The sequence below is a fragment of the Sciurus carolinensis genome, chromosome 15 (genome assembly GCF_902686445.1).
Source record: "Sciurus carolinensis chromosome 15, mSciCar1.2, whole genome shotgun sequence".
NCBI classification, from domain to species: Eukaryota; Metazoa; Chordata; class Mammalia; order Rodentia; family Sciuridae; genus Sciurus; species Sciurus carolinensis.
In genome coordinates this window covers 36486226-36510221 of record NC_062227.1, presented here as the reverse complement: position 1 = coordinate 36510221, position 23996 = coordinate 36486226, and the positions used below count along the sequence as shown (strand labels likewise).

Sequence of the window (23996 nt, the reverse complement as noted above, 5' to 3'; positions counted from 1 at the left end):
CCCGCTGTCAAAAACCACCAAGGGACGCCATTTTATGATTACTGGCACTGCCTTCCCTCCCCTTCTGTATTGTTTTCACAACTCAAAATGTTCCTCCCTTTAAAGTTGGCAGAAATCAGCAGCACAACAATTACTTTTATTGCTTCTAACATTTGTTGCTCCGAATTGGGAACTCATTCTGCTCTAAGAGGACTTTCACCTCAGTCAGGGATGTGCATCTGTGGCCCAAGGGTCCTTCCCTCCAGTCCTTACAGTTCCCTCCACAGCCCTCGGCCCACACAGCCTTTACTGCCCTAAGCAGTGCCCTCAACCACTTTCCACCACCCTGGAACTCCATCTTCCCTGTCTCTGGTCCCACGGATGCACTTCCGCCCCACCCGGCCCTTCCCTATTGCTATTCCCACAGGAGCACTTCCGCCACGTCTGGCCCTTCCCTTTTCTTGTTCCCACTGGAGCACTTCTGCTCCACCTGGCCCAAGGTTCCGGGGTGCACAACCTCCAGCTGGCAGCAGTGGGTTGGAGGTGACGTAGCCACCACTTTCAGTTTCACTGAGGAAGAGAGCATCCGGACGTTGCCTGGGTTCTTTCTCATTGTCCTTTGTAGTCCAGACTGGGTTTTCTTTAATGCTGGTTGAATTCAACTCTTCCTTTGCTTCTTGTCTCTTTTAGTCTTGATTGAGTGCCCCTGGAGGTTACATTCTCCCCAACCGCAACCGTGCCCAGAGGTCACAGCTACCTTTAGGTTCGCAGGTGGGACCAGCTTTTCTGCTCAGGGTCTCTGCTTAGATTTCTCTCCTGCCCTTTCTTTTACGTCTTTTTTCTATTTCACCTAAATCTGAAGTGAAGATGCCTTTGTATCCATGCCCAATTTCCTGTATCCACTAGAGGCTGTTTTGGCTTTGAATTTTGCATCCTAAAAACCATTTCAGTGACACTTCTTTCTATTTTGGAAAGGTCTGTGACAATGTATTTCTGCCACAGTTGTTCTTTTTCTTCCTTAAACCCTGTTCCTTTGAAGCTGAAGAGATAGCTCTTCTTGGAGAGTGCTCACCTAGCATGCGCAAGGACCACGGTTCAAATCCCCGGACCCTCAGGCGGGGGTGGGGACCAAAAAATCCTGTTCCTTTGTGCCTTCAGTCTTCTAAGAACTGTCATTGTACAAATTTTTGTTGGCTCACTTAGAATACCTTTTATTCCATGAGCCTTTGAGCTCACCATGACCCATTGGACTTTCTCATCAACCCTGAGTCATTCTTATTTTATAAGATAAACTGAGATAATTTTATAAAAGAAATGGAGACACAGAGAAGTTGATTCATTCAGATTAAAGCTAGTAACTGACAAGGCCTCATTCCCATTCCACAGTCCTCACTTATTCCTGATTCCTTTTCTCATTCACTTGATATAAAATTTATTAATCACACATTCTGTGCCTGGGTATATCAAAGTCTAGAAGTGAAAAGAAGCATTTAAGATAGAAGGTATAGGATTTATCTAAGAATAAAATAATTTCCATTCCTTTATCTGTTTACTAAAATGACTTAGGATCATTGATGTTGATTTATTTCAGGTCCCCAAAATAATCAGTATAGGGGCTTAGATTTGATTGTAAACTTTTTGCTCAGCAAATACGATAGAAACAAAAACTCTAGACCAAAAAATTTTCCATCAGTAGTGACAATTCTTTTCATTCCCATCAGCGTGGGGAGGCTCTTCTGGATCCAGACATTGTATAAATCCCCCAATGCTAGTTGGTTAACTAGTTGGTCAAGTTACTCATCTTTTCAAGCCTATTTCTTCATCTTTAAGATGGAGATAATGGATTTATTACTTGAATAAAGTGCTGAGGATAGTGCAAGACATCTAGAAAGCATTACTATAGCTCCATGTTCTTCCCCTGTCAACCGAAAATTTATCATGTTATTAATAGTAAAATGTTTTAATAAGAGGCAAACCTGTCTCATTCTTTCCCATCCTGCATCAGACTATCCTGGAAACATTACAAGTAAGTGACTAATCATCTTTTAGTTTTGGGCCTACCATCTGTTTGACTAATGTGTCAGTGAGCATGCAGTGAAGGAATCCCAGGGTGATTGCAATCCACACCCCAGATCATCACCTTCAGTTCATGGAAAGTTGGACAAAAACACTAGCTCAGAAAAATTGTTTGAGTTTTAGAAATCTAACCCTACCATTGCTTTCTTCTTTGCATATACTCTCTTCAGATAAGGCATGAGTTTAAAAATCATCTTTAAAAAATTTTTATTGAAACGAAAATGCACACAACTTTATTTTAGGGAGGCAGGGGAAGCAACTTTCCTACTTGTTTGCTTGTCATATTTTAAGAGGGGTAAAATTGATTTACATTGCCACTGTCCCATTTCAACATAAGATTAGAAAATTATTTAAGAAAAAAAAAACTTCAAATCGGGCATTGTGGCATATACCTATAATCCTAGCAGCTCATGAGGCTGAGGTAGGAGGATCACAGGTTCAAAGCCAGCCTCAGCAACTTAGCAAGACCCTAAGACCCTATCTCAAAATGCTGGGGATGTGGCTCAGTGGTTAAATAAACCCCGTGTTCAAGCCCCTGTACAAAAACAGAAAAAGGAAACAACTTTAAGAGCAAAATTTGTAGCTCTATGGTAGAACACTTAACCAGCATGTGAAGACCCTGGGTTCCATCCCCACCACCACAAAAAACAAAAACAAAAAATATTCAAATGAATACAATGATATTCCAAATCAGAGATAGACTTATGAGATCAGCAATTTTTTTTAAAATTAAAAAGTGGAGCATTTGCCGGTCTACAGTATAAGGAAAAGTAAAATAAATCTTTTGGTAAAGAAATTTATTTCTAGTGTGTAAATTCTATTTCAGATATAAAATATTTGTGCATCATTAGCTAGTCCTCTGCTTGTTAATAGAACAGATATGACCACTTTCTGTTAACTTAATATGTACTTAAATGTGTGGGTTCAACCCACCTTAACAGGACAAATGACCCTGAATACAAAATGCTCTAACTGCAGCACACTATACAAATGGGAAAAACATATTACAGATCCCTGTTTTTAAAAAATTATGTGCAGTTGCTTTTTCCAAAACTAGGTCACAGTTTGGGATGATCAAATATTTATTTTTTATGATGATGCCTGGCTGTTAAGGTTGCTGTTTTCTAAGACCTAAGAAACTGGACTGTATATCATTAAAGGAGAACATATTCTCCTAGACGAGTGATATTTTAAATTATTCTTTTTTTAATAATAGATGTTAGCATATAGGCATTATAAGAAGCTTGGAATTATGGATGTGGAAAACTCAGAAAACAGGTTTCTTAAAAAGAGAATTGCTTTTTTAGTAGAATCAGTTTTAAAGACACTTTTGGAGCTATTACATTTTTTTTAAGTAGCAGAGAAGGTTGTTTTAAGTAACATCAGGGAAAAGACAGGTGCTTCCATTACATTGACAGCACTTAGCCATAATCACGACGTCAGGAACATTTTCTTTGCAGATGACACTGAACAAAAGACTGTACTTGAGAAAACCTGAAACTATTTTGAATTATCTCATCCTGAGATATTTATCAAGCAGGGACCAGCACTTCTGAGTGAGCCATAACTATTTAATGGATGATTTTCCCCAACTTCCATCTGCGAAAGTACTACCTTTGACAGTGACACAAAACTGTCAAAGTCTTAGTCTTAGTGGCCAGTTGATCTAATTGTCTTCACTGTTCCCTCTTTTCTATCACAGAATCGGAAGACTTTTTGATGGTACAGAGCCCATTGTTTTGGACAGTCTCAAACAGCACTATTTCATTGACAGAGATGGACAAATGTTCAGATATATCTTGAATTTTCTACGAACATCAAAACTCCTCATTCCTGATGATTTCAAGGTGAGGGAATCCATGTGAAATTAACAATATATATGTGATTTGTTTTGATGTGCTCCAAAAAATATTTCTAATTCTATATTTTTAACATATACCAACTCTAATGACATCACAGGTCTTTTTGACATGGTTTTACTGTCTTCATGAAATAAAGCATATTATAATTAAAGTTTACATGACAAAAAGAGGATTGCTTTAACAAAAAAAAAGATTTTAGTTATGATTCATTTAAATAAATTGAAAAGATGAAAAGTTCATTTCTAATAAGTCTTGGCAAGCTAGACATAACGGGAAATTTTTACCTCCAAGAAGACAGCTTTGTCTATTGTAAATCAAAAGGAAAGATTAACAGTAAAATTTCAGAACTGTTCCCTTTAAAGTCAGTAACAAGTGTTCAAAGTGGTCACCCCAGACAGTCTCACTTTGTGTTGGTAACTCTAGGCAACAAAACTGGACCAGGAGAACTAATAGGAAGCACCAGTATTAGAAGGAAATATATGAAACTGTGATTTTTGCTGCTGATAATGTTTCTCTAAATAGGAGACTCTAGAGAACCAACTAAATACTGTTAGAACTAATAAAGAACTCATTAAGCATCTAAATTCAGGATCAATATACTACAATCAATATCTTGCTTTAGAATAGCAAGCATCAATCTCACAGTATAAAGGAAAATTTCATACCACAACAAAAATTGTAATACGTAGGCACAAACCTAACAATAAATATGCAAAGTCTTATTTCGAAAACAGTGAATTTTGACATGTAAACATGAGTTGCCTGATGAAGAAACGTTCTGTGTTCCTGGGTGCGAAGCCTCAATATTGTTGAGTTGTCAGTTGTCCTTAAATCATTATACATTCAATGCAAACCCATTTAAGTAATAGATTTTTTAAATGAAATTTGACTCATTTATAAAGCTTATATAGAAGGAAAACAAGCTTCAGAATAGCAAAAAAATTATTATGGGTTGTGCTATTGAGTAATGGTAGGGGATGGTAGATGTGTCCTACCAACATCCCAACACACTGTCAGGCAATAATTTAAAAGTGTTATTTGGACAGAGCTGAAATATACAAGAAGAAGATCCAGAAGTAGAAGTAGATGTGTGTGTGTACATAGCCATTTGATAAATTATAAAGGTGGTATTCCAAACCAGTGAGAAAAGGAAGGAATGGTCACTTACTGGCACTGAGACATTTGGGAAAATCATAAAGCTAGAGCCCCTATCATCATAAGTCCATGAAAATCCAGAAATAAATATAAAAACTAAAACTCCAAAGTTATTAGAAAAAAATACAAAGGAATTTCTAAAAGTATAATTTTGAGGCAGAAAGGGCTTATCTAAATAAGACTTACTACCCAGAAGGCATTACTGTAGAAGAAATATTTGTAACAAAAAATAGTATCCATCAAAAAAATTCCTAAAAAGATATAAGAAACATACAAACCCAGTGGGAAACTTTTTAACTCTAAACAAAATTTTCCCAAAGGAAAAAATATGTCAGTTGCCAAGAAATATTTGCAAAGATAATCAATCTCTTTAGTATCAAAGAAACAAAAATAAAATGATATACTCCTTTTTATCCATTAGACTGTCAAAAATTTAGAAGATTGATAATATGCAGTGTTAGGAAACAAAGTGTGACTGAGAATGAAAGTTATTAGACATTTTTGGAGAAAGATTCAGCAGTAACTATTCATATTTAAACATAGACACTCTTTGATCTGGTAATTTCATACCTATCATTTATACAAATATTCACATAAATATGTAAACATAGGCATACATAGAACATTTCTTGCAGTCATGTGCAAAATAGCAAAAACTGGACACAGCCAAGTTCAACAGAGTCAGATGGTTACAAATAGTACAGAATACCCATACTACGGAATAGTCACAGAGAAGGTGGTTCATGTATATCTGCTGATGTATAGGAGGGAAATCACCAAAATTTTATTATTCAAAGAAAATTGTAAGTCACAGAATGATATTATGTTCACGTTTATGAAAAAAAAGAAAAAAATTATATATATATGTACATCTACATGTAGAAAGGGCTAGAAGAGTAGATCCCAAATTAGCAAATGGTTCAGGAGCCTCTCATCCATCTTCTCCTGAATTTTGAACAATGGACTATGTGCCAAGGATTTTTAGTGAAATGGAAAAGACAGCACAAAGGAGTTGCATTACGTGCACATTTATTTTACATGAAAACAACTGTGTACATTTGACAAGAAAACAAGGGAGAGAGGAATAACTGTAGCCAGCCTATGCAGGTCTCCTGCTATCCTGGAATGAACCTGAGGAAGACTCCCAAGCCTGCTGCTCGCAGCCAGTAGCAGTTCCCAGGACCCTCTCAAGGGTGTGCATCTCACCATGCTGAATGTGATTCCAGGATCTAAAGATGTGGGGACTTGGTTTATGCAACGTGGCTCCTAAATGAAAGTCAGCTACTTCATCAGTGATGATCACTTTCAAATCAGGAAGGGAAGTGTATTGAGAAGCTATTTCCAATATGGTACCCTCCTACAAAGTTTGTCAACGGGAATTTGCAACGTGTACAGTTTTTTCTTTACATGCCAACTTTTTAATCTTTTTCCTGTATTTTCATGCATGCTGTTTTATTAATAAATTTTTATCTAGGTCCCATAGGTAGTAACTGGATTAGGCAAGTGATATCTCCTACTCTGGCCCTTGTGCTAGGGACACCCAAGCTCAGACACCACCACAGAGGAAGATAATTGGGTTTAGACAGCAGTTCTGAGGCCACTGGGCTTGAAGAAAGTAAGCTTGATTCCTACACTAGCTCCAAGTGGAACGAAGAGCTAGGGAGAAAGTCATGCTCACCCTAGAAAACAGGCACTGGTCCCATGTGAAGAGAGGAAATGGGGCACGAATTTCAGCAGTGTCCCTGACACTGATCAGACCTGGTGCCACCAATGTCAGGCACTTGCCACTTGGATCTGGGCTTCTTTCCCTTGTGGACAGACAAGTAAGTGCATAGAAAAGGGCTAAAGTATGACATGGAGAAGTAGAGGGACATTTTTGTTCTTATTCTCAGTTTCCTAGAGGGAAGGAGTGAAGGAGGAAATTTCACTTTTAGTTCTATATACTTTTGTTTGAATTTTGTTATTTTACTTATGAGGAGCAGGCATCCACATATTATTACATAAGTAACAAGAGTATGATACATTTTAAAAATGAATTTGCCAAAGAAGTAGTCACATTACTGTGACTGAAGACATGTGGAAGGAAAAGCAGCAGCCATAGGGTTCCATGTTTTTTGCTATCAAAGTCCTGTATATCCTGGACTCATCACAAATAAGTTTAGTTGGTACAATACTAAAATCACCTCACTTTTAGGTGATTGCATTTCCAAATGCTCACTTAGCATCCCTAGCTGGGTAGTTCATTAACTCCTTAAATATAAGCTGCCCAAATGTGAGTTCACCCTGGCCGTCTCCCATTGCCCACTGCCACCATGAGCCCACCCCGCTTCCCTTATATCCTATCTCAGTAAGATACCAGAATCTGCCAGCATCTTCCCTCTTTTCATGGCCTCCTATGTACACTCCATCAGTTCATCTGTCCCTCTTACCTCCTGGATACTTCTGAAATCTATCTACCCTCTCATCCCACCTCCCTCGCCCCAGGCTCAGCAACTCTCCAGACTACTGAAGTGTCTTCATGATGGTCTTCCCTCTCTCACCTTTACCCCTCTCTCATCAACTCTTTACACCAGGAGACACTTATTTTAGTTAGATATTTTTTTATTTTGACATGATTATAAATTCATACACACTTATAAAAATACAGAGGGATCCCATGTTTGCCCAGTCCCCTTCTCCCAGTAGGAACATGTTACAAAATGACAATACACCATCACAAGAGGATGTTGAGGCACAGGACAATCCCATCCGCACAGGGTCCCCTCTGGTTGCCCTTCGATGCCACACCCACCGTCCTCTCTGCATCCCCCATCTCCACCCCATTCCTGGCCAGGTGAGCTCTTATGAAAAGACATTGTATCATAACTTTCCCCTGGCAGAAATTCTGCAGGATCTCCCCTTTGTTCCTGGAGCAAAGCATTCTATCCTTGCAAGAACCCACAAGGCCAGACAGACCTGCCCCTGCCCACTCCACCCAGCTCTGCCCGCACGTATGCCCTACAGGACTTGTCTGAGCTCCCCATCTTCTTGAACCCTAAGGAACAAGCCTCCTACCTGCTTGTCTAGTTTGCCCATTGCATTTTCTCTGACTTTCGCTTGAATTCAGGGCTCATCCTATTCCTTATAACCCCCAGGGAGTCTTCCTGGGACTGCTATACCTTAGGTTTCCTGTGCCCTGACTCTCCATGGTCACACGCAGTACATTTGTAATTTTCTGTCTCTATTAATTAGCACTGTACACCCAGTTGTAGGTTTGGAGAGCTTTCAGCTGCCAGGGTCAGAACAGCCAATTAACAGTGGCTTAAAGGAATGGAAATTTGTTTTCCTCATATAAGAAGTCAGAGGTGCATGGTTGTTGGCAGAGGTATCTGTTCAGTGATGTATCAAGGATTAGGACTCTTCTGTCCTTTTGTTTTGCTATCCTCAGTGCTGATGTTCTGGTCTCATGACTGCCACCTCAGAATCATAAGGTGAGTGCCATAGCTTCAGGCATCACATCTTTATTCAAGACAGGAAAAAGGCGAAATGTCCTTTAGTCCCGAGACTCTATCTTCATCAGAAGGTCCCCAGAAGACTTCCCTTGGTAGTTCATTGGCCAGAACTGAGCCACCCATTCGAGCTTCCAAGAAGGCTGAGAAAGTGATAGTTTCCCCCTCTTTATCAGTCTCAGTAATGAGAAAAATGGGTAAGAGGTAGCGAGTGTGAATAGTTGTTTGGAAAGCCAGCCAGCCCTGTCCGTCATGCTCAGTCAGCACCTGCCAGTAAGCATGTCGGTACCTGTGGCACAGCTAAGTACAGGGCTGGATAGATAGATGAATGAGTGAGTCTTATGTTCACACCGGACTCTGATTCATAGCAACTCATCTGAAACCCAGCCATTTATGTTCTCCTATCTGACTACGGATGTGTGGTGTGCACACGTCAACTTCTTACTGCATTGTGAGGTTCTTACAGCAGGGACATTTTTATGTGTTTCTTGAGGACATTGTGTGTTGGGTCCATGATTTCTTTTTCTCTCTCTCTCTCTTTTTTATTGGTTCTTTTAGTTGTACATGACAGAACAATCCATTTTGATATAATTACACTAGCACAGAATATAGCTTATTCTAACTAGGATACAGACTTGTGGATATACACAGAGGTGAGATTCACTGTAGTGTATTCATGTATGCACCGAGGAAAATTATGTCAGATTCATTCCACTCTCTTTCCTTTTCCCATGCCCCCTCCCTTCCCTTCATTCCCCTTTCTCTAATTGGCTGAACTTCTATTCTTCTTCTCCACCTGCTGCCCCTTATTGTGGGTTAGCTTCCACATACTAGAGACAACTCTAGAACTTTGGCCTTTGGGGATTAATTTATTTCACTTAGCATGATAGTCTCTATATCCACAATAATTTCTTAATATTAATTAACTTAAACAGCATAAAATTGTCAAAAATCACAAGAGACCAGAAGTTGGATATAAATAGATACTGCATAGCTATTAAAATTACATAGAACTAAACCAAAAATATGAAGCATGTGTATATAATATCACCATCCTAACCAACTTATCAGGGTGATATGTTAATTTATAATTACTGTTATTAAAAGGGGCACAGACTCCAGGGAATCACAAAACAACATGTTGGGAATTACCATTAGAAAATGTTAACGGCCATTCCTTTTTAGTTGCAGCATGTTCCAAAAAATGAACTAAGTATTTTAAACACATGCTTTGGTTTAACCCTTAGCACATAAACCTACATAGCAGGCATGACTTTTCCTCCAAGAACATTCAGATTAGACACTGAGAAGGAAAGGTTACCCACATGAAGCTCAGCAACAACCAACTGTAAAGGACCATCCCTTGAGGACTCACCCAGTCACTCACCTGCCTAGGCCTGGGACTGTTGCTTCTCTACACCTCTCGAGTGCTCCCTGAGGATTCCGGAGCCCTCAGAGACCTGCTGCTCATCAGTTCTCAGTACAGACCACGCCCTTTAATAGGCTTAGAATTGGGCTGTAGCCCATCTTGGGGGGGAAATAACGAACGCATGTCAAAAGAAACTCATGTATCCCCAAGCCTTGAAAGGTTTCCCACAGAACCTCTGGGTGACAGGCCATGAATTAGCTCAGGGTGTTCTGGAACCTGGGAGGGAGAAGCAACAGGAGGTGGGTGGACGCTGAGGTGGCACTGGGCTCATGTGGCCCACGTTAGAATTGCACACCAGCAGTCTCTCAGTTTACACACATCACAGATGCCAAGTGCCCCTGTGAGCTCTCCGTCTGCACCTACTGAACAGTCCCCCTGGGGCTTCCCTCCTCACCCAAGCTTTTCTCTGACCCTGGATAAGGGACATGGCTTTTTGCATGTGCAGAGAATCTCTTCCTGGCTTTGCCAGGTAGAGCATTGATTACCGGCTTCTCTCTCCAGCCACTGAATGCTTAGGGAAGGGTGTGAAATGATAGCATTCGGCACCCCTTAAAATCGCACTCCACTAATGTGCTGCTGAGCTAGATACCTGTTTAACAATCCAGACAATCTCATATTTCAAAACACCACTTAAATGGTACCCTGGTTTTCATTGAAAATTATTGGACTCTTTTCTGGATCAGTGATTACAGAACTCCTCTGCAGTATTTTGCTATGGATATAACAATCCTTTTCCCTTCATTTCTCCTGCCCCCAAGTACACCGTTTTGTTCATTTTAATTTTATTCTCACCATACACACATGGATTCATAATGTGCACATTCACACACGCACACACGCACACACACGATAGCAATTTCCAATTCATCAGGAGTCTAGAGTTTTGGGTCCTGTTTTATATGGAGAACCATAAAATTCTGTCCTCTAGCTTTTTATTTTTAACATCATCTTTGGAGAGTGCCACACCCCCAGAATGCTAACATCTTTTGTGATCTCTCTCTGTGAATGCCCACCACTTCTAGATGCAGACAAATATGCTGCTGGGCAGTCCCTGGCTGTGTTCAAAAGCCTAATAACCTTTTAATATTACAGAAGTGTGTGTACATTGTAGAATGAAAATATAGATAAGTAAAACAAAAAGTCTAAACAATACATTCCCACCTTTCAGATTGCCAATGTTAAAACCTTAAAAGCGCAGTCTCCTGAATCTTTTTCCATGGTGGTTTTTTTTTTGTTTGTTTGTTTTACAATAATCCTCTACTTTTCCATTTTACTAAAATTTTATCTCCTTTAATACTGTAATCACTTTCAAATTTCCCTGATTGAACCCAAAATGTCTCTTAGAGGTTATTTTTCCAAGACAGTATGACCACATATTGAATCAAGTTATGGCCCATAATCCTCTTATCATTCTAGCATGACTCCTGTTTATATGATACAGAGAGACTGGGTCAGTTTCCTACAAAATGTCCCACTATCTAGATTTGTTCGGTTGTCCATCATGCAGAGTTTATTTCACTAATCTATCCCCTGGTTTCCTGTAAACTGGCAAGTAAAGGTTTGATAGGTTTAAGTTAAACATTCCAGTGGGAACACATCTCCATGGATGTTGTATACCTCATGTCATGTCACATGAGCAAACCTGCCCAAACCAGCCATTGACAAAGCTAGGATTGACCATTCAATCAGGGTGAGTTACATGTTCCTTAAGCTACAGCAAAAAATGATCTCTGTCAGGCTCAGAGTTTTTAACCTCATCATTGTTAACACTTGTGACCAAATAATTCTTTGGGATGGGTCTGTCCTGTGCAATGTAGAATTTTGAGCATTTACTCCTGGTCGTTCCCCACCAAGTGTCAGTAGCACCCCCCACACCAGTTTCAACAACCAAGATGGTCTCCAGACATTGCAAAATGCTCTCAAGCATCAAAGGCACACAAGTTGAGAACAAACAGACTCATGGAAATATTTATGGGAGGTATTTACTAGTTTCCCTCATAGAATTAGTGGAAGTCTTCTTTCAGGGGTGGAAACACCAGGACATTCTGAGGACCTCATTTGTGAGATTTTCCATGAGTACTATCATTAACACGGATCTGCCCCAGCGTCGTCCAGGGTCTCTTTCCCCTTCCTTGGTTCTAGAACGAGACGGTCTGATTGGCTCAGTTTGGCTCCAGTCTACCCTTTAGCCAATCGCCACTGGCAACATATACATGGCTTCCTGGTCCTCACTTCTTTTGGTTAGAACTTTCGCAGAGAAGGAAGAGTGGTGAACTCCCCCAAAACTTCTTTTCCAGTACCTGATGGAGTACCCACTCGGGACATCTACCCCAGCCCCTGGTGTCAGCTGCTGCCATCTAGGATTTTCCTGCCTGGTCCTCCTGCCCACACCCACGTCTCTCCTCCCGATTGCATTCCCTCGAGACAGAACTGGCTGCAGCACCCAAGAGGAGGGCAGAGCAGCCAGCCCCGGCCCCTGCCTCACCTCTGCAGAGGCATCAAGCCGAGTTCCAGTTGTGTAGGGTCCACGTGACTTGCCAAACCAGAGCGTTGCCTCAAAATGCAGAAGGACCTGCATACTCTAGTCCCTGTGAGATTCAGCGGGTGGGGGAGGAGACAGTGACAGGGCATAGAAAGGACACTTTGCTGCTTCCCTTTCCTTTAGTAGCCATTGGGACAAATCGGAGGCTGGGTACCCTTGGCCCAGAAAAACGAGAGTAGTCACAGGATCTGGGAGTTGGTGCCACTGGATGGGGGGGTGGGGGGAGCCGCCTGGCAAGAAGGAGCAATGGGAACAGGTGAACACGAGCAAGTGGGCCAGTTCCACCGAGGCTTTGAAGAAAGAAACATGTCATCCCAGGGCAGCACTGCAGAGCCAGGGCAGTGAAGAACTCTGGAGAACTCAAACCCCTAATACCGACACAACAATCGGGCCACCCTAACCGTCGGAGAGATCTCTGGAAGAAAGCAAGCCCTGCAGAAGCCTGTCTTGTCTTATCATGGCTGTACTTTAGATGCTGCTTTGTGAGCAGGACCTCCAGAGTTCCTGACGGTTATTGGACCTTTTCCCCGTAAGAAGACCCTCTTTGTGCCCACCGTGCCTCAGTGGCATCTGCTACGTAAACATTTTTTTTTTATACTTACAGCATACTTCATGCTAGAATTCTTTTTTTTTCATATTTCCCAGAAATTACTTTTATTTCTCTTTCAGAAGCTTTGATCCTCTTTCTGATTTTTTCTTTTCTTTTTTTTTTTTTTTTATTGTTTAAATGAATGAGTGAGTGGTTGAGTTGCCTTTTGAGCCTAAGGACACATCAATCACTCTGAAAAACTTTTAAGTACATTAGGAGTTAAATAAGCCTTTGAATGATTTCTGTGGAACAAGTAACTGTGTGTGGCAAGCTGAGTTGTGACCCCAGAAGTCCCAATCCCCAGGCCCTGTGACATGTTACCTTACATGGCAGAAGGGACTTTACAGTTGGGATTAAGTTAAGGGTCTTAACTAGGAGAGATTATCCTGGATAATCCAGGTGGGTCCTGTGTAATCACAGAAGCCCACATAAGAGAGAGGCAGGAGGTTCAGAAAAGGAGACGTGATGGAGGAAGTGATGTGATTGCTGGCCACAAGCCAAGGAATCCAGCAGCCTCTGGAAGCTGGAAAAAAAAGAAAAGAAATTTTTCTGCTAGAGCCTGAGAAAGGCAGGCAGTCCTGCCAACCCCTTGATTTCAGCTCAGTGAGATCCATTTTGGACTTCTGACCTCCTGAACATAAGGGAATGCATCTGTGTTGCTTTAAGCCATCAAGTTTATGGCAATTTCTTATAGCTACAGTAGGAAACTAATACACCATGTGTATAATTTTCCTCCATCCAAAGATGTTTTCTTAATTCTATGTATTTTATCCAAAAATAAGTTATAAACACAGCCTATTCAAATTCTGGAGTCTACCGTAATTTACCTTGTTATTCCTTGTACCTGTCTGAAGGTTTCAGGGAAACTCACCTGTAAAATGAGATCTTGATCTTTCTGCCTTGAGGAATCATTGCAAATCTCAAAAAAATAATCTATTTAAAAAATATGTATTCTAGGGTTTTAAAATCACTTAAGTACCGTAATAGATACGTGCATAACTGGTTTCCCGTTAACTGCATATGGGGCCTCAGCGAGTAATATGAATGGTGCTTTTTTAATCAGAGATGATAAAAGGGGCATGAGAGGCTTGCCCGCTGCACTGACTGACATGCAACACAGTCTTGGGTTGCTTCGCCGAAAGCTCCTCACCCAGAAGAGCTGAAAAGTGGATGCTCTGGATTCGTTTCCTTGAGGAGAATAACTGGTGCCGAAGCAGCTGCTGCCCCCACGCTCTTTCCAAATGCCTTGGGAAGAAGAGACTAAAGTTATTTCAAGTTTTATAAAAGCCAATGGAAAGACACTGTCAGATCAGAACCAAAACATGAAGGAAGATTTCAAAAGATTGAGCGACCAGAAATGGGTGAGCCCAGGACCCGAGAATCCAGAAGGAACCATACCAACCTCTGAAAGTGGGATTTAGATAATGAAATTAAATGAGGCTGCTTAAGGGAGGAGAGGAGGCTGAAGTTTCTAAAGGAAGCAGCCCAGGAGACGGCCTGCTCTTTGCAGGGGGTTTTCTGGTGAGCCAGAAATGGAAAGATGCATGAGTTCGACTCTGCAAAAGTGGTAGCACAATAAGAGGGACCGTTTTAGTGGTGGAGTTGGCTGCGCCTTAGAAGCTCCTTGTCCTGGCGAGCCATCCACGGGTGCTCAGCTGTTCTCCCACGTCACCCCCACCCCCAGCACAGGCAGTGGCTCTTGCCTGGAAAGCGGACAGAGCAGCACAATAAAGGAAAACCACGGAGCCAGAGAAGCCAAGGAGAGCCAGAGAACTCCTGGCAGCTTGAAGTAGTTTCAGGCAAGGCCCATGAGATGCTGTCCCAGGGCCAGGCTTGACCGTGCAGGGCCCTTCTCAGCCTTCGCTGTTATAACCAGAAGTCCTTCAGAAGTCACCGACCAGGGCCAAATGTCTTAAAAGAATCTTTTTTTTTCTAATTTTCTAAGAGCCAGATTTTAGAGCAGTTTGTTAAACACGTGGTTTATGAATTTAGAGGTAAAGAAATGGTAAGTACTCAGAGTCAACCTGAGGACTTCTAACACCAAGTCCTCTTAGCCTCATTACCTTTTCTTTTCTTTTTTGAGGTGCTGGGAATCCAGCCCAGGCCTCCAGCATGCTAGACACACCCTAACCTTTGGGTTATTTTAGACGAGTTGGTAGATCAGGGCTTTGTTATGGACATAGACTCACAGAAAATTAGGGCCAGAATCTGCTTTAATATAAATTGTTTCCCTCATTTTGCAGAAAAGGAGACTAGAGCCTTGGATGGTCAAGGAGAATCCCTGGGTAGTATGGAGACTTGGGCCCCTCCAGTGTCCCCTCAGAGTTCACCCAGACATACAACATTTCAATAAATGCCATGATTATGGGCTGGATGATCTTAGAATTACAGGTTTTATAACTGCTTGAAAAGCCGAAATCCAGAGCCATCATGTATTATGCTTGAGCGTCGCCCCGAACAAAGGCTGCACATAGCCCCATCTTCCTAGTCCTTTGAGAAATAATTGACAATAGAAGCAGAACAAATGACACAGAGGTGAGAGGGAGACTTAGGATGCTGGATGAGAGACTTTAGGTTTTCTCAGTCAGAATAAATTCAAAATCTACCATATGAAAGTTAAAGAGTGACAAATACTGAAGCATTTTAAAACTTCCACAAGGCCAGGCACCCAAAAGATTTTGTGATCCCAAAATCTTCAGGAGGCCAAGGCAGGAGGATCACAAGTTGAAGGGTAGCCTGGACAACTTAGTGAGACCCTGTCTCAAAAACTAAAAAGGGCTGGGGGTGTGGCTCAGAGGTAAAGCGTCCCCTGGATTCAATCTCCAGCACCAGAAAAAAAATAAAGAACTAAATGAAAACTTAAATACTGAATGAAAAAGAGCTAGCTCACAGGAGCCCTTGTGGAAAGGCTTTAGGGATTCCACCATAAGCAAAACGCGAACTAGAGTCATGAGAGACCAGGAAGCTAACGTGGCCCTATGCTGTGTGGTGGGCAGAATAATGACCCCCAAGGAATGGCCACGTCCTAACTCCTGCGAGCAGCGAATGCATTACCTTACATGGCAGTAATGAATTTTCAGAGGTGATTAAGCTAAGGATCTTGAGTTGGGGAGATTATCCAGGATTACCGGGGTGCTCTCAATGCAATCACAAGGCCTCTAACTCAAGAGGGACGGAGGAGGGTCAGAGTGAGAAAAGGCCAGGTGACAACTGAAGCAGAGGAGCGAGTGAGGCAGGCCACAGATCAGGCACGGTGGGCAGCCTCCGGAAGCTGGAGAAGTCAAGGAGGTGGATTCTGTCCTGGCGCCTCCAGAGGAAACACAGCATTAGTGACACACTTAGACTTTTTGTGTGTGGTTTCATTTTTTGTTTTTTGTTTTTGTTTTTGGTACCTGGCATTGAACCCAGGGGTGCTTAACCACTAAGCCACATCCCCAGCCCTTTTATTAATATTTTATTTAGAGACAGGGCCTCATTTAGTTGATGAGGCTGGCTTTGAATGTGCAATCCTCCTGCCTCAGCCTCCCAAAATGCTGCGATTACAGGAGTGCGCCACCATGCCCGGCAGGATTTGTGTAGTTTTAAGTCATTCAGTTGGTGGTGGTTTCCCAGCAGCAATAGGAAAATTTGTTAATAACAGTAGTTAAAGCATCTATCCAGATGGGTCCTATTCGCTGCACTCACTGGAGCCCAGCTGAAATGGCAGGCGCTGTTCTGGTTAGGATATTAGTGCACGTGCTGACAAGTCAGGGACATGCTGGATGTCGAGCACCTCAGATTCCCAACAAATGAGCCAGAGCTGAAGAGATCAAGTACATTCAACCTGAAGAATATGAAGACCAAACTGTCGTCTCCGAATGTTCTAAGAGTTGACAGGTCAATGAAAAATTAGACTCACCATAACTCTAGAACAAATAAATTGGTGTTGCTGTAAAATTCAGGTCTTCCTAAGGAAGACCTGCAGCAATCAGAGCTGACAACAAAATAAATGTTGTGCCTCGCTAGGCAGTGAGCCTCCTGTCCCTGGAAACGCCGCTGAGTGGTCATTGTCCAGGGACGCTGGAAAGATTCCTCCAGAGTGTCAAGGTTGGTCAAGAAGACTGCTCTTGGCACCTTTAAGATCAGAAGACTTGATGGCTCTAGAAAGGCAAGGCAGGTTTTTCACAGGAGTCTCGATCCTTCCTCCTGCTAAAATTTGTAGTGAAATCTCTCAGGAAAATTAAAAGCTGTCACAGAAGTTCTCATTGCTACTGCTTGTCTAAGTCCCGCCACTGTCTTTCCATCTCCTTGAGCACTGTCGTCTTGATAAGTAAGTATTTAGGTCAGTGTCTCACAGTGGGTGTGATTCATAGATGATATGGCCTGGGAGTGGGGATCCCAGGGAGGTCGGGGGAACCTGCGGCGTCTCCCAACTCTTCCCGGCAGGCTTAGCTGGGGGCCCTGGTTCTGCCCTGGCGTGAGAGTGGCCACACCTCAACTTAATCCTCAGCTCCTTACATCCTACAGGTCAGGAGGCGAGGCAGGCAGGAACACGTGCAGGGAAGACTGAGCAGTGGCTTCTCTTCCTGTGGGGCCAATGCTCCTGCACTCTGGGGTTGCCAGGGGGACAGAGTAAGGATGCGGCTGATTCTGCTGAGGATCCACAGCAGCATCCCCCACCTGGCTCCAGCGCTCAGTCTGGAAAGTGGATCACCAGCTGGAGGCCACTGGTGCCCTCCTCTGTTCACACTGTGTTCTCAGGAATCCTGAATAAAGCTGCTGCAGCTACTTGATTGGCAAGAGAAAGAGCAAAGTGCAACGTGAAAATGGTTCCCCGTGGCCGTGCTCTGCTCCGGGTGCCCCGCCAGCTCCCGGGGCATCGGGCCACAGGTTTGCAGCACCAACTCTCACACCGGCCCCAGGCACCGCCCACCGGCTCCAGCCCGTGCAAGAAAAGCAGACGTGCCTGTGTCACTTGATTAAGACATTCTCAGTCAGCATGTCTAGACAAGTATCCACTTATCAAACACCCAGAAATGATTGTGACCATAGCTACGTTCAGACATAATATTGACCAGCTTTTTAACATTGTCCCTAGGTTGCTGGCTTCTTCCAGCTCCTTCTGTTTTGTCTTCTCCTCTTCTCATTCAGGGGCTTGTGTATTTTAATGCCTGTTGGATTTCTGATTTTAATTCAATCATCTTTTTTTTTTTTTTTTTTTTTATCAAAAGACAGGGTGACTGTGCTTTCAGAAATGGGCACCTGTAACTTGCAGGGGTCAGGGTCTAACATTTGCATCTCTGGCTTTTCCCCGGCCACTCTGACGGGGTCGGGGGCAGGGCGGTGACAGCCTCGCCTTCTCCAGCAGCACCCCAAACCGTCACAGAGCAGCACAGGTGTAGGCAGACCCCACATGCTGGTCCCCCAGGCGCCCGTCCACAGGGGTCTCCAGGCTCACGCCACCCATGCGTCAGCCCCACACCCTCCCTCGGTGGGCTGGTTCCCAAGCTGCCACTGAAGGGGGCAAGAAGTGTGGGCTTTGGTGACGTGCACATTGCACAATCTTAGTGTATGTCCTGTCCGAGAGGAAACTGGATTGTCACCGAATCAAACTGGAAGTGCCCAGAGGCATTTTTCTACTAGAAGAGCAAAGTTTGGGGTGAATTCTTTCACATTTCAGTTTCATCTGCAAAGTGGGAATGATGACAGTTCCCTGTTCACTGGTCGAGTCTGAGGACTTCAGACCTAAATCCGTGTGACATTCTGACGAGCCCTGCCAGGCCCTACCACCCGAAGCTCCTCTTGTCTTCCCTGAGCAAGGGAATGTAAACTGACTCTTTGTAAATGTGTTACAGATGAAAAATGTACACCTAGATCTGATTATTGAAATAACAACAGAGGTGAAAAAATATTAACTCCCAAATGTGGAGGTTTTCAGTACTTTGTGTTTGTATTTTGCACTGTGAAATGCCTTTTTATCCCCCACCCCAGGACTATACTTTGTTATATGAAGAGGCCAAATATTTTCAACTTCAGCCAATGTTGTTGGAGATGGAAAGATGGAAGCAGGACAGAGAAATGGGTCGCTTTTCACGGCCCTGTGAGTGCCTCGTGGTGCGTGTGGCCCCGGACCTCGGGGAAAGGATCACGCTCAGCGGTGACAAGTCCTTGATAGAAGAAGTGTTCCCTGAGATTGGCGACGTGATGTGTAACTCCGTCAACGCCGGCTGGAATCACGACTCAACGCATGTCATCAGGTTTCCACTAAATGGCTACTGTCACCTCAACTCAGTCCAGGTACAGCAGCACCAGCTGTGTGCCGTCAGATGACACTCTTAGTGCTGTTGCTTAACTTCACCTTGCTAGCGTCTTTCCTCCCATGAGCCGAGACACTCGAGTGGGAAGGTGATTATTCATCCCCCTTTAGCATTCATTCAGTCAGTCCACACATTTTTATGGAGCACCTACTATGTGCCAAGTGCTGGTAGAAGCACTAAAGATAGAGAAGAGAACAAGCAAGACAGCAGCTCTGTGTTGGTGGAGTAGGGCGGGGGTAGACCCTGACCAACATCAATATTGTCCAAGTAGCAGTGAGGGGGTATCTGAGGTAGAATGTCCCAGGCAGAAGGATCAGCAATTCTGAAGACCACCCCCACAAACCGGGAACATACTTGGCATATTGAGGAATATCAGGAAAGCCAGTAGTGAAGAAAGTGAATCAGGGAAAGTGGGTGAATGCTGGGACCTGAGGCCCCGGGGGTGACTAGGGACCATTGCAGACAGCCCCCAAGAGAGTAGTGAGCACTTTGGATTTTTTTTTTTTTTTTTTTTTTTTTTTTTTTGCTTTTGGGTTCATTCTCATGTGTGAGTCAAATGGAAAGCCATTGGAGAAGTTTTGAAAAAAGAGCAACTTGATGTAGCTTGTATTTTAAAACAAATATTGCAGCAAGTGGAAGACAGCAGAGGCAAAGACACCAGTTAGAAAGCAGCGTGCCAAGGCGTCATTGAGAAGTATTTGATTCTGTGTCTCGAGTTGAGACCTAGCAAGGGTTTCTGTCCCCGGCTGTGGGTTGGAAGGCAGAGCCAGGGATACCCAAGCTTTTTGACCCAGAAACTGATGAGTGCAATTGCCATTTTCTGAGATGGAGGAGGAGACCTGGGCTGGGATTCAGAATTCTGGCTTATACCATGTGAGGCACCCTGCCTTAGGTGCTGATGGGCACTGTCATCGTCATAGCTCACTTGTGCTGGGCACCGACTCTGCCCTCCTGGGCAATGGCCAGTGTGTGCCTTGTCTTCTTATCACAGCCCTAACAAGTAAGCCTGCTAATCCCCCCTCCGCCCCTGTCTTGCTGTGAGAAAACAGACACGACTGGGTCTTGACTGCAGATCTGTGTGACATGAAACTACTCAAGGTCAGTGGAGTGAGGGCTTGGCTTTCACCCGCTCTTGCATTGCAGTGAGCCCATGACTTTGTTAGCCAACGATACTTCTCCTGAGCTCAAAGCCTAGAAATGCTCACTAGACCAGGCTGCCTCTGGGGGTTGTTCCACAACTATTTATAATTTTTTAAATTTATGAGCAGATGTCTGAGAGCAGAACAGAAGAAAACACTGGCAGAAAATGACCCGCAAGCATGCTAGTGGAAAGCACAGTCATCACAGCTCCAGCGGGTGACAGTCACATTCTCACCTGTGTGGATGGCGCCCCCTGGAGGTGTGTGGCTGCTCTGCCCTGACTGAACAGCCTCTGTGACTTCAAAATGCCTGTAAAGCCCAGGAAGCCTTCCCCCTCCCACGCACCCTGCCCAGGTGCTCCATCGGAGCCCCAGGAGGGCCAGAACCTCTCAGAACCAGGAGAGCAAGACTGTGGTCCCCACTCCTTGACCAGGGACTACTTTTCATCAGTTCATGTGCTTGATGCACTTCCCAGATCAGATGTGAAGATGCTCATCTGAGTTAACGTCTTCCTACAATAGGACCATGACCCACTCTTGCTTCCTGCTCCAACCACCAAGAAATAGATGTCTTCCCGTAGGCATGCAGAGACTTTGGGATAAAGTGTCTGATACCCCAAATGCCACTGAGTTATACATTCTCAAATGGCTGCTAAATCTAAGCAGCTTTGCTTAGTTGGTATTTAAAAAGTAATAGCATCATAAGCTATTTGCCTTATATTGAAATAAGGACTTGACCACATTCAAGGTAAAATTGGCTCATATGGAATAGTTACTATATCATGTATATCAGAACCCCTGGGGAGAAAGATACTTAGGGATTCCCTTATATTAGCATTTTAGTGGCCATAACAACACTGAAAGAAAAACAGGTCACAGGAATTAGATGTGTTATTGTTTACAACTTCTTCACCTTTACTTTTCCTCTCCTAATCATGACCAAGAATCCTTCCAGAGAAAACAGGGGCATCTCTTGCTGGCAGGCTATACTCCTGCCTCTGCCAGAGAATTATCCTTGGAGTGGACTCTTCTATGCCTTTATATTTTCCTGTCCCTGTTGAACTTGGAGTATGTTCTTCATGCTGCCCTTAGACTGACTGGCACTTGTGTGTATTTTGAATTCACCTACAGAATAGAGTCCGGGCTGGTCACGGTGGCCCACACCTGTAATCCCAGAGACTTGGGAGGCTGAGGCAGGAGGATTGCAAGTCCAAAGCCAGCCCTAGCAACTTAGTGAGGTCCTAAGCAATTTATCAAGACCCTGTCTCAAAATAAAAATTTTTTAAAAGACCTGGGAATGTAGCTTAATGGTTTAGTACCCTTGGGTTCAATCCCTGGTCCCAAACAAACCAACCAACCAGAATAGAGTCCTACACATAAAATGTTTATTTAGTTATTTAGAAGGACTTGGGAGTGTTCTTAATTTGCCAGAATTTGAGGTTTTAATTTTTAGCAAACACACTCTCTTGTTTTCCAGTCTCATCTAGTAAGCCGTTTTGCAAGGTAGCAAGTTATATTCCATATCCAGGGAGGTAACCAAAAATAACATTTAAGAAAAGGAGGAAGGGGTCACTTTATCATTGAGTGTATTTTGAGTGTTATTTAATAACACATCACTTCCTTCCAAAAAGAAGTAAAGCAAGGCATTTTTAAAAAATTATTTTGGGATCCTCTTTAGAGTGGTGTAGAGTAATTTAGTTATATGCAGCACCCTGGCAGGGAACATTCACAAGTCGAACATCTAAAGAATGTGTTAGGTGAGTTTCCTGTACTTTTGCCTATCTAAGAGTTGCAAGCACTGTGTCCCGCAATTGAGAGGATCAGTCATGCAGTGACAAATGCAGGGATCCTTCTGGCACTGGGTATTTGATTTCAAAATTAAAGATTAGATCATCTGGCTTCTTTGAGAATTTTCAAATGTCTTTATTGTGGATGTATTTTCTACTACACAATCAGTGCCTTTTTTTTCCCCCTCTCCTTGAATGCATGCAAAGCAATGAATCTATTTTAAATGCCACAAACTTGAAAACCCATAGATAAATACGTATTCCATTTGTTCTGCTAGTGAAATACATCAGTGGTCCAGGCTGAAATATAGATAGTAATTCAGTGTTGGGGAAACTCAAGAGTACAAATGAATCACTGGCTAAGTAAATTCAGATCCTACTGTCCTTCCATATTCTTTATCACCTCATAGACTATATTTTAGTGGTAAATGAATTTTGAAATGAGAACTCTTTTTTTTTTTAACAAAGTAGGCAGCATTGCATATTTTTTTTAAAAAAATGGGATTTGAGGTCAAACATACTGGACTTGGAAACCCAGTTCCATTACTTACAACCCATGGGCCTCAGTTTCCTAATCGATAATAATGGAGCTCTTAGTACCAATTGTTGTAATTGGTATGTGAAAAGGAAGCAGGCATGTTTTAGGTATTAGAATTTTTGTTCCTCCCTCCTGCCCATTAATCCAGGGTCTTCCTTTGAGCATAGAATCTCCAAGGGATGTAAGGTTTGGATCAGATGGACCAGACCCGCACCTGACCTCAAACTTTGGAACCATCCTTTGGTGTATTGTTTTCAAAGAACTTACCTCACCCCTAACGAGGTGCTTCTCTTGTGCCCTTGCAGGTCCTCGAGAGGTTGCAGCAAAGAGGATTTGAAATTGTGGGTTCCTGTGGGGGAGGAGTGGACTCGTCCCAGTTCAGCGAATACGTCCTCCGACGGGAACTAAGGCGGACGCCCCGCGTACCCTCTGTCATCCGGATAAAGCAGGAGCCTCTGGACTAAACAGACATATTTCTTATGCAAAAAAAAAAAAAAGGAAAACATACACAACCAATAACGCAATCAGAGAAGGGACAGTATGTGCAGTTGGGACAGCAAACCAAGTTCTGGACCTAAAATTGAATAAAAGACACATTTATATCCAATAGAGATCACACCTGTATTCATATGGGAACAATTGGAATAGTGATATCCTCAAGGTGTAAAAAATATATAAATATATATATATGTCAAAAGGTAGGAAATGCAAAAACGAAACACAAAATAAGGTGATAGCTTCAGTCGGTGCTGTGATGGCCGTGAAGTGTCCTGGGTCTCCCAAGGCCTCTGACCAATAAACAAGCCATGAGCGGAGGACACAGTCTCCTTACAGTCTCCATTGCCAACAGCCATCCATTGTTTCTTTTTCCTTTCTTTCTTTTTCCTTTTTTTTTTAAGAAAAAAAAAAGAAAAAAACACTTTGAACGGAGTTCTTTGCATTTGGAGGTTTCATGTCTCTCTAGGCGGGGACCAGGCAGGATTTCAGAAGAACTCTCATGAGCACGTTGCTTTGGAAGGACATTAGACATGACATTTTAAATGTAGTTTGTACAGGAGTGACACTTTTTGTCCGCCTCACAGATGTGAACTTTACTTTGTTTTTAAACTGATCAGT

General features: G+C 42.9%; 1 protein-coding gene across 3 annotated transcripts in view; it reads left to right on the top strand.

The window, feature by feature from the left end:
- Kctd1 (potassium channel tetramerization domain containing 1) overlaps positions 1–23774 on the top strand; it is a 183890-nt gene extending 160116 nt beyond the window's left edge. For all 3 annotated transcript variants that reach the window (XM_047526459.1, XM_047526460.1, XM_047526458.1), the window contains exons 3-5: positions 3758–3902; positions 19091–19396; positions 23186–23774. In XM_047526459.1, coding sequence (XP_047382415.1) covers positions 3758–3902; positions 19091–19396; positions 23186–23344 — 610 coding nt within the window. In that variant the 3' untranslated portion in view covers positions 23345–23774. The remainder of the gene's footprint in view (positions 1–3757; positions 3903–19090; positions 19397–23185) is intronic.
- Positions 23775–23996: the final 222 nt, after the last annotated feature.